This window comes from Salmo salar, chromosome 07 (genome assembly GCF_965601325.2).
Source record: "Salmo salar chromosome 07, fSalSal1, whole genome shotgun sequence".
Lineage (NCBI taxonomy): Eukaryota > Metazoa > Chordata > Actinopteri > Salmoniformes > Salmonidae > Salmo > Salmo salar.
The window spans coordinates 38,754,023-38,765,145 of record NC_138297.1 but is presented as its reverse complement, the minus strand read 5'-3'; the positions used below and the strand labels follow the sequence as shown (position 1 = coordinate 38,765,145).

The 11,123-nt window shown below is 40.8% G+C and overlaps 1 protein-coding gene across 1 annotated transcript in view; it reads right to left on the bottom strand.

The window, feature by feature from the left end:
- Positions 1-4,242: 4,242 nt before the first annotated feature.
- LOC106609088 (bromodomain-containing protein 1) overlaps positions 4,243-11,123 on the bottom strand; it is a 32,746-nt gene continuing 25,865 nt past the window's right edge. Inside the window, exons 11-12 of the mRNA XM_082977211.1 lie at positions 5,147-5,301; positions 4,243-4,884 (exon numbers count right to left, since the gene is read on the bottom strand). Coding sequence (XP_082833337.1) covers positions 4,701-4,884; positions 5,147-5,301 — 339 coding nt within the window. The 3' untranslated portion in view covers positions 4,243-4,700. The remainder of the gene's footprint in view (positions 4,885-5,146; positions 5,302-11,123) is intronic.

Sequence of the window (11,123 nt, the reverse complement as noted above, 5' to 3'; positions counted from 1 at the left end):
GTCCTCTGAATCATTCAGATGTTCATTGGCAAACTTTAGACGGGCATGTATATGTATTCTTGAGCAGGGGGACCTTGCGGGCGCTGCAGTATTTCAGTCCTTCATGGCATAGTGTGTTACTAATTGTTTTCTTGGTGACTATGGTCCCAGCTGCCTTGAGATCATTGACAAGATCCTCCCGTGTAGTTCTGGGCTGATTCCTCACCGTTCTCATGATCATTGCAAACCCACGAGGTGAGATCTTGCATGGAGCCCAAGGCCGAGGGATATTGACAGTTCTTTTGTGTTTCTTCCATTTCCGAATAATCGCACCAAATGTTGTCACCTTCTCACCAAGCTGCTTGGCGATGGTCTTGTAGCCCATTCCAGCCTTGTGTAGGTCTACAATCTTGTCCCCGACATCCTTGGAGAGCTCTTTGGTCTTGGCCATGGTGGAGAGTTTGGAATCTGATTGATTGCTTCTGTGGACAGGTGTCTTTTTTTTACAGGTAACAAGCTGCGGTTAGGAGCACTCCGTTTAAGAGTGTGCTCCTAATCTCAGCTCGTTACCTGTATAAAAAGACACCTGGGAGCCAGAAATCTTTCTGATTGAGAGGGGGTCAAATACTTATTTCCCTCATTAAAATGCAAATAATTTTATAACATGCGTTTTTCTGGATTTTTTGTTGTTGTTATTCTGTCACTCACTGTTCAAATAAACCTACCATTAAAATTATAGACTGATAATTTCTATGTCAGTGTGCAAACGTAAAAAATCAGCAGGGGATCAAATACTTTTTTCCCCCCACTGTATATGTTTGGGTAACATGAACATTTTTGTTTTATTCTATAAACTACTGACAACATTATTCCCATATTCCAAATAAAAATATTGTCATTTAGAGCATTTATCTGCAGAAAATGATAATTGGTCAAAATAACAAAAAAAAATAACAATAACAAAAAAATGCAGTGTTGTCAGACCTTGAATAATGCGAAGAAAATAGGTTCATATTAATTTTAAACAACACAATACTGATGTTTTTAACTTAGGAAGAGTTCAGAAATCAATATTTGGTGGAATACCCGATTTTTTAAAATCACAGCTTTCCCTCCACCAGTCTTTCACATTGATGTTGGGTGACTTCATGCCACTCCTGGCGCAAAAATTCAAGCAGCTCTGCTTTGTTTGATGGCTTGTGACCATCCATCTTCCTCTTGATCACATTCCAGAGGTTTTCAATGGGGTTCAGGTCTGGAGATTGGGCTGGCCATGACAGGGTCATGATCTGGTGGTCCTCCATCCACACCTTGATTGACCTGGCTGTGTGGCATGGAACATTGTCCTGCTGGAAAAACCAATCCTCAGAGTTGGGGAACATTGTCAGAGCAGAAGGAAGCAAGTTCTTCCAGGACAACCATGATGGCTTGATTCATGCGTCCTTCACGAAGACAAATCTGCCCGAATCCAGCCTTGCTGAAGCACCCCCAGATCATCACCGATCCTCCACCAAATTTCACAGTGGGTGTGAGACCTGGAGAGGCCTGCAAGCCAGTGTCTCACGCCCACTGTGAAATTTGGTGGAGGATTGGTGATGATCTGGGGGTGCTTCAGCAAAGCTGCTTGAAGTTTTGCGCCAAGAGTGGCATAAAGTCACCCAACATCTATGTGAAAGACTGGTGGAGAGCATGCCAAGATGCATGAAAGTTGCGATTGAAAAATCAGGGTTATTCCGCCAAATATTGATTTCTGAACTCTTCCTAAGTTAAAACATTAATATTAATTTTTAAACAATACAATATTAACATATTTTCTTTGCATTACATGAGGTCTGACAACACTGCATCGTTTTTGTTATGTTGACCAGCTGAGAAATGTTGTCAGTAGTTTATAGAACAAAACAAAAATGTTAATTTTACCCAAACACATACCTATAAATAGTAAAACTAGAGAAACTGATCATTTTGAAGTGGTCTCTTAATTTTTTCCAGAGCTGTATAGAGACAAAGTGCCTTCGGAAAGTATTCAGACCCCTTGACGTTTTTCAAACTTTGTTACGTTACAGCCTTATTTACAAAATGGATTAAATTAAAACAAATCCTGAGCAATCTACACACAATACCCCATAATGGCCACGTGAAAAAAAAAGGTTTTTGAAATTTTGCAAATGTATTAAAATAACACAGGAATACCTTATTTACATAAGCATTCAGAACTTTTGCTATGAGACTTGAAATTGAGCTCAGGTGCATCCTGTTTCCATTGATCATCCTTGAGCTGTTTCTACAACTTGACTGGATCTACCTGTGTTAAATTCAATAGATTGGACATGATTTGGAAAGGCACACACCTGTCTATATAAGGTCCCACAGTTGACAATGCATGTCAGAGCAAAAACCAAGCCATGACGTGGAAGGAATTGTCCGTAGCGCTCTGAGACAGGATTGTGCCGAGGCACAGATCTGGGGAAAGGTACCAAAAAATTGTACCAAACTGACAAATAGGGGGAGAAGGTTCTTGGTCAGGGAGGCTACCAAGAACCCAATGGTCACTCTGACAGAGCTCTGGAGTTCCTCTGTGGAAATGGGAGAACCTTCCATAAGGACAACCATCTCTGCAGCACTCCACCAATCAGGCCTTTATGGTAGAGTAACCAGACGAAAGCCACTCCTCTGTAAAAGGCACATGAAAGCCCGCTTGGAATTTGCCAAAAGGCACCTAAAGACTATCAGACCATGAGCAACAAGATTCTCTGGTCTGATGAAACCAAGATTGAACTCTTTGGCCTGAATGCCAAGCGTCACGTCTGGAGGAAACCTAGCACCATCCCTACGGTGAAGCATGGTGGTGGCAGCATCATGCTGTGGTGATGTTTTTCAGCAGCAGGGACTGGGAGACTAGTCAGGATCGAGGGAAAGATGAGAGATCCTTGATGAAAACCTCCTCTAGAGCCCTCAAGACCTCAGACTGGGGCCAAGGTTCCCCTTCCAACAGGACAACGACCCTAAGCACACAGCCAAGACAATGCAGGAGTGGCTTCGGGACAAGTCTCTGAATGTCCTTGAGTGGCCCAGCCAGAGCCCGGACTTGATCCCGATCGAACATCTCTGGAGAGCCCTGAAAATAGCTGTGCAGCAACGCTCCCCATCCAACCTGATAGGGCTTGAGAGGATCTGCAGAGAAGAGCAGGAGAAACTCCAAATACAGGTGTGCCAAGCTTGTAGCGTCATACCCAAGAAGACTAAAAGGCTGTAATTGCTGCCAAAGGGGCTTCAACAAAGTACTGGATAAAGGGTCTGGATACTTATGTAAATGTGATATTACTAAAAATGTTGTTTTTTTTTAACTGTTTTTGTCTTGTCAATACAGGGTAATGTGTGTAGATTGAGGAGGGGGAAAAACAATTTCATCAATTTTAGAATAAGGCTGTAACCTAACAAAATGTGGATTAAGTCAAGGGGTCTGAATACTTACGGACAAACAAAAATATTGTAAAACTATTGTGTAAAAAATAAAAAATAAAAAAAATTGAAAAGTGATAAAATTGGATTACAGAAGGACTAATGCCAAAGGGAAGTTTATATTTTATAAACTTCAATAACTTAAAATAAAATACAAAAAAATGTAAAAGGATATACTTTAAAAAAAAATCCCCATTATTTTATACTGCTAAGGCTTTTTACACTTGTCTTATCTTCATAGCACTTCGAAATACCACACCGTAGTGCTTATATACTAGTATTTATACTTTTTGGTGAAGTAAGAAAATCCATTGTACAGTACAAATTCCATTCAATCTACAAAATAAGTTAGTGTGTCAGACAAATATTGCAGTTATTTACAGAGTTAACAAAAAAAATGTAGTAGGTAGTGGAAATAAATGGCATAAGGTGCAGTGGATTAAAGCATTTATGTAGTACTTTCAAGTATTTTTTCTTAAGTTGTTTTTTTGGGGTATCTGTACTTTACTATTTATATTTTTGACTACTTTTACTTCTACATTGCTAAAGAAAATAATGTACGTTTTACTCCATACATTTTCCTTGACACCCAAAAGTACTCGTTACATTTTGAATTCTTATTAGCAAGACAGGCAAATAGTGAAATTCATGCACTTATCAACCGAACATCCCTGGTCATCCCTAATGCCTCTGATCTGGGGGACTCACTAAACACACATGCTTCATTTGTAAATTATGTCTGAATGTTGGTGTGCCCTTGGCTTTCCGTAAATATTTATATTTTTTAAAATAAAATGGTGCCATCTGGTTTGCTTAATATAAGGAATTTGATACTTAAGTATATTTTAAACCAAATACTTTTACTCAGGTAGAATTTTACTGGGTGACTTAATTGAGACATTTTCTATTGTCTTTACTTTTACTCAAGAATGATAGTTGGGTACTTTTTCCACCACTGATAAGGCGAGACGAGTGAGTTGTTTTCTTCCATTTGGTGCATCTTGAACACGACCATGGAGAAAAGTAGATAGGAGGGGAACTGGGGCACATTCTTTAAAGCAGCAGTCGTCAGACCAGCGGGCGAGGGCTGACGTGGAAGGGGGCACCATACCAAGCCAGGGGGGTAGCCAGGCACCTGGTAAACACAGCCAGCATAGACCTTTGGAAAGACTGACAAAGAGGAGAAGGAAGGAGTGTAGGCCAGGCTCAGGTCCGGGACAAGACCATGAGCAGTAATTCAAGGGTTGGGTGTGTGTGTGTTAGTCCACGTCACTCATGTCGCTGACAGGTTCGTCCTGAACAATGCTAAGATGTTTCATGGCACGTTTGAAGGCAGTCTGAACAGCCTTACGGATGCTGGATGTTCTGCCCTCCATCATCTTGATCTTGTCGATGGTCTTGTCGATCCCCAGAGGGACCATCTTAGACCTAGGAAGCCATTGCCTGAGAAGAGAGAATAATGAAATCAAATTCAGCTACATTTCTTCTGATACAAATCTGCAAAAATGTAGAACTTATAATTCAGATTTGAGTTCTTTGTGTTGTCTGTTGGTTGTGTATGAAAATTCACAGCATGTATTGAAATAACACTTAATATTGCAAATGTAGATTGCAAAATGGTATATCCATGTATGTTGCTATCAACAACAACCAAAAATCCCTTTCAAAGCATTTAGTATTGGAGAACATAGGAGATGTGTCTTACCAGCTGCGTTTGTTGTCGAAGAATAGGACGAGGAACAGTTTTTCTTCGTTCTTGTACTGCATCCGTTCTCCGACCCGGAGGATGCCGAGGGGAGGCATGGGGATAGACACCCCTTTGTGCTGGCATCCCACCCGGGGAATGTGGGGGTCAACAATCTAACGTGGTGGAAGAGGTGTACCAGGTTTACTAGGGAGTGGTGTCTGGAATGTTATGGCACAGTATACTTGCATACACATGCTCAAACACACACATGCTCGTGCTTGTGTTGAAAAGAGGTGCATCCACTTCGTCCTCTCAAACTAAGGTCAAATCAGACCTGTTTATTTGACAATGGCACCATCTAGAGGACTTGGAAGATATGGACCTAGGATTTATTCTACCATGAAAGGCAAAGACGAAACTTGAACATCACTCACTCAAGATTTGATGAAGGGGGTAGCAAGCATGGCCTAAAATTAAACACCCACCAAATGCGGGTAGTTCTTGGCATTGGCGGGTACGAATTTCTAATTCACCAGCCACATTGGTCAAAAGTCAAGTATTGGCACGTGTGAGTAGTGATTTATAGAAAAATAAATGGGGCTGTAGCTGTTTAAAGTACTTATTCTGTTTTGTTTCATATCTGGCAATGCACAAACAAATAGGAATCGTAACGTTATAGCTATCTCAACTCGCAAAGCAACACTGCCTGGCTGGAGGGCTGTGTGCACTGCGAGTGAAGAGCTGAAAAGTTTGTTTTAGAAGCAATGGGTACAGGCATAAAAGTTGGTCTAACTACTACAGTGAGACTTTATCTTCTTGTTTCTTGTACATTTACATTGTTTAGTTCACAAATTAGGTTGTTTTTCAATGTGAGTTTGCTTCCACTGTGGAAGAGCAAGAGACGTTGTCAGCCTCTACTAGTCAGATTCTCACAGGAACACTAGAATCAATTCCTCGACTCCTTGCCCGTTGATTCCCAGTGTCGACTCACATTTCTGGGTGTCAGGCATCGACTAGTCGACTCCTAAGATTCAGTATTTTTGCAAGGGAGGAAACTAGTTGGCGTGGCTACTTCCGGGAACAAAAACTCTTGCATCTATCACAGCAAAGAAAGAGTGAGCTAACAAGGAAGGGAGCGAGAGGGGATGGGCAGTCTGGCATTTCGGCCACCAGGCAGAGTCTGAACCGTGCATTGGTAATCAAAAGATGTACAGGCGATCGCAACCAGTGATACCCGTCATTCAGGGTATGTTATTCTGGCATTAATACAGGTCCCATATCAGTTTGCAAACAATGAAAAAATATAATTGAGTTAGTAAGGCCACATACAAGCGGACTCTTTTTTTCTTTCTTCAGTAATGCAGCTCCAAAATGCAGGTGTTTCAGCCTAGCTCAGTGCTTTCTGTGGTGGTGGGGCAGCCAGCAGAAAATACGGAGCATAGGGGTTGGTAATGTTCTCTAGTTGCACCGTGATTGGCTCAGTGTTCCGTCACTCATTGGGACACCACGTCACCGCAAAATCTACAGGGAGAGCCACAGATAAAATGACGTCAAATCACGTTATATCTACAGTAGCTTTGATTGATCATGTCAACGTCATACTTTCAAAATCTTACCTAGCAGTCATCATGAATCACGTTAACAATCTACTGTCAAATCCTTTTCAAATAAAGAGAAATTTTAGATAAAAAGTATCGGCGCTCATCGGCAATAAACATTACACAACAAGTTGGAAAAAGCAAATTCAACAACGAGTGGTTTGGAAGGAATAAGTGGCTAACTGGCAAAGCAATCACAAAGCCTGCTGTTCAGTGGAGTGGATGTGTGGTCCAAGTCTGGGTTTAAGGGTCTCTTTCCAAGCTTAAAAGGATAAACATTCAACATTGACCATGCTGTCAATCCAGCATGACTTCTACCATAAATCCAGAGAATGCCAGACTTTGATGACAAAATTTGCCCACAAGAAAGACCACCACACCACCTTCCTGTTCAAGTGAGCACAGCACACCAAAGTGAGTCCAAAATGTATTGTATGCTGCTGCATAAATAATGTAATATGTCAAGGAGATATGTATACTGTAGCTAAGAAAGTAATACTAAGTGTATGTTGTGTAGTAAGCTGTTAGTAGCCCATGTGCCTCACCCTAATCATTTGGTCACTTTTCCCCTCATAATTTAGCCTACTGTTCTGACTTGGTGGTGCACGTAGCTTATAGCCTGTTTAACAAAATGTCATAATCAAATATTGTAAGAGCTTTCATTGTCTACTTATATGCCCCCTTTATTTATCCTACGGTTCTGACTTGTTGTACAGGGAGAATACTGTAAGAACGGCCCATGTTCTGAATTCTGTTGCTGTACATTTTAAAAGTGCTGAACAAAGTTATATTGACTAAGTTTGTCCTACCTCGCTCATTAATTGCCTCTTCTCCACTCGGCATCCCCTGATGCAATAGTTTATACATCTCAATTGTCAGAAACCACATTTGTTTAAGCAAGTCAACCATAGCAGCTATGTTTTTTAAAAGGCAGTAAATGAGGCTGAATGAACGGTTTTGCTGCCAGACAAGGCTCGTCTGATAGCCGAGTGTAACAGCGGTAAGGTGTTGGGACTGCAATTGGGACAGCTTAATGTAGGCCCAAACAGTGTGTGGGCACCGTTTGTCACCATTACAGTCCAATTAATGTATTGTTTAGTGTTGTGTTGTGGCATGCATCTAAAAAAATGTTTTGAGATTGCCCCACCAAGATTTCCATCCTAAAATCGCCACTGATCGCAATGCGGTGTCCTGCAATGTCTCGCGCAAATTCACTAGTAGGGGCTATAAAAGGAGGAGACTGAGCTATTCTACACGAAACAGACCAAAGACTAAAACACACACTTGCGTTTTTCCTAGCAAAGAGAAAGACCAGGCGAGCCAGCGAGGGAGAGAGAGGATCGAGTCAGGCAGACAAACGTGCACTTGGTAATCTGTATCTCGCAATGTCTTGTCTTTCAAAGCCTCATCAATTCACCAAAAGTACATTAAAGTATATAATAGGCTATCAATGGCTAAGCTATTATTCATGGTGCCAGTGAATTGAAGTTAAACATCGCCAAATGCTTATTTAATAAAACCCTGGCTGGCTGTTGATGTCCTAAGTCAGGGCTCTCCAACCCTAAAAATTGTCAAAGACCCCAGCCACCCCGGTCATAGACTGTTCTCTCTACCGCATGGCAAGCGGTACCGGAGTGCCAAGTCTAGGACAAAAAGGCTTATCAACAGTTTTTACCGCCAAGCCATAAGACTCCTGAACAGGTAACCAAATGGTTACCCGGACTATTTGCATTATGTGCCCCCCCCCAACCCCTCTTTTACGCTGCTGCTACTCTCGGTTTATCTTATATGCATAGTCACTTTAACTATACATTCATGTACATACTACCTCAATTGGCCCGACCAACCAGTGCTCCAGCACATTGGCTAACCGGGCTATCTGCATTGTGTCCCACCACCCGCCAACCCCTCTTTTTACGCTACTGCTACTCTCTGTTCATCATATATGCATAGTCACTTTAACCATACCTACATGTACACACTACCTCAATTAGCCTGACTAACCAGTGTCTGTATATAGCCTTGCTACTCTTATTTTCAAATGTCTTCTTACTGTTGTTTTATTTCTTTTACTTACCCACACACACACACACACACACCTTTTTTTCCCCTCGCACTATTGGTTAGAGCCTGTAAGTAAGCATTTCACTGTAAGGTCTACACCTGTTGTATTCGGCGCATGTGACAAAAAAAACGTTGATTTGATTTGTTCCTGGAGAGCTACCTTCCTGTAGGTTTTCACGCCAACCCCAGTTGTAAACTAACCTGAATCAGCTTATCAACCAGCTAACTATTGAATCAGATGCAATAGATTAGGGTTGGAGTGAACACATACAGGACAGTACCTCGCCAGGAACACAGTTGGAGAACTCTGTCCTAGGCAATCGATCGCAAAGCAGGGCATCCCCACTAAACTTGTTGGAAATGGCAAGTTCACTTTCTCATCCATAAATACAAATATGGTCCACCAACTTAAATCATCAGGATGGGGTGCATTGTTATTAGAAAGGACGCCTACCATGGATCGCTAAAATAATGATTATGATCACACTTAATCAATTTAAATATTATGGGGACACATACAGTGCCTTCAGAAAGTATTCATATACATTGACTTATTCCACATTTCGTTGTGTTACAGCCTGAATTCAAAATGGATTAAATAGATTTCTCCTCACCCATCAACACTCCATAATGACAAAGCCAAAACATGTTTTTAGAAATGTTGCGAATTTATTGAAAATTAAATACATAAAATCACATTTACATAATTATTCACACCCCTGAGTCAATACTTTGTAGAAGCACCTTTGACAGTGATTACAGCTGAGTCTTTCTGGGTAAGTATCAAAAGAGCTTTCCACTCCTGGATTGTACAACATTTGCCCATTAAGCTCTGTCAAATTGGTTGTTTATCATTGCTAGACAACCATTTTCAGGCCTTTCCATAGATTTTCAAGTAGATTTAAGTCAAAACTGTAACTCGGCCACTCCGGAATAGTCACTGTCTTCTTGGTAAGGAGCTCCAGTGTAAAATTGGCCTTTTGTTTTAGGTTATTGTCCTGCTGAAAGGTGAATTCATCTCTCAGTGTCTGGTGGAAAGCAGACTGAAAAAGGTTTTCCTGTGCTTAGCTCCATCCAATTTCTTTTTTTATCCTGAAAAACTCCCCAGTTCTTAATGAATACAGGCATAGCCATAACATGATGCAGCAACCACCATGCTTGAAAATATGGAGAGTGGTACTCAGTCATGTGTTGTATTGGATTTGCCCCAAACATAACACTTTGTACTCAGGACAAAAAGTGAATTGCTTTGGCACATTCTTTGCAGTATTACTTCAGTGCCTTGTTGTAAACAGGATGCATGTTTTGGAATATTATTCTGTACAGGCTTCCTTCTTTTCACTCTGTCAATTAGGTCAATATTGTGGAGTAACTACAATGTTGATCAATCCACCATTTTCTCCCATCACAGCCATTAACTCTAACTGTTTTAAAGGTTCCTTCCTCTTCGGAAAATGAGTTAGGAAGGATGCCTGTGTCTTTGTAGTGACTGGGTGGATACCCTATCCAAAGTGTAATGAATAATTTCACTAAGCACAAAGGGGTATTCAATACCAGCTTTTTTATTTGTACCCATCTACCAATAAGTGCCCTTCTTTGCAAGGCATTGGAAAACCTCCCTGGTCTGTGGTTGAATCTGTGTTTAGAATGCACTGCACGACCTTACAGATAATTGTATGTGTGGGCTAAAGCGATTAGGTAGTCATTAAAAAAATTATGTTAAACACACCAAACACTTTTGTGACTTGTTCAGCAATATTTTACTCCTGAACCTTTTTAGGGGTTGAATACTTATTGACTCAAGACATTTCAGCTTTTCATTTGTATTAATATGTAAAAATAAAAATAAAATAAAAACTAAATAATTCAATTTTGACATTATGGGCCAGTGACCAACAAATCACAATTTAAATCAATTTTAAAATCAGGCTGTAACACAACAACATGTGAAAAAAGTCAAGGGGTGTGAATACTTTCTGAAGGCACTGCATACATTTGGCAGCCAAGCATGAGTTATCAGTATAGCCTATTATAGTCTAGACATGACTATGACATATCTTCATGCCTAGAATAAAAACCTCCAGGCTTCCATCAAGAGTCAATTAAATTTGAGGGGAAAAAAATAATTACAAGGGGCAGTTTGGAGTAATCCTGTGTGAATCGTCTTCTGGAATAACGCACATGCTTGGATAATAATTACATAACCAACGTCTCTAGTAATACCCATCCGAATAGCGCTATAACATGGCAAAGAATGGACTTATCAGCGTAGAACGTGCAGCATCATCACATGGGATCGTCAAGGCTGCGTACAGCAGAAATATCACCAAAAT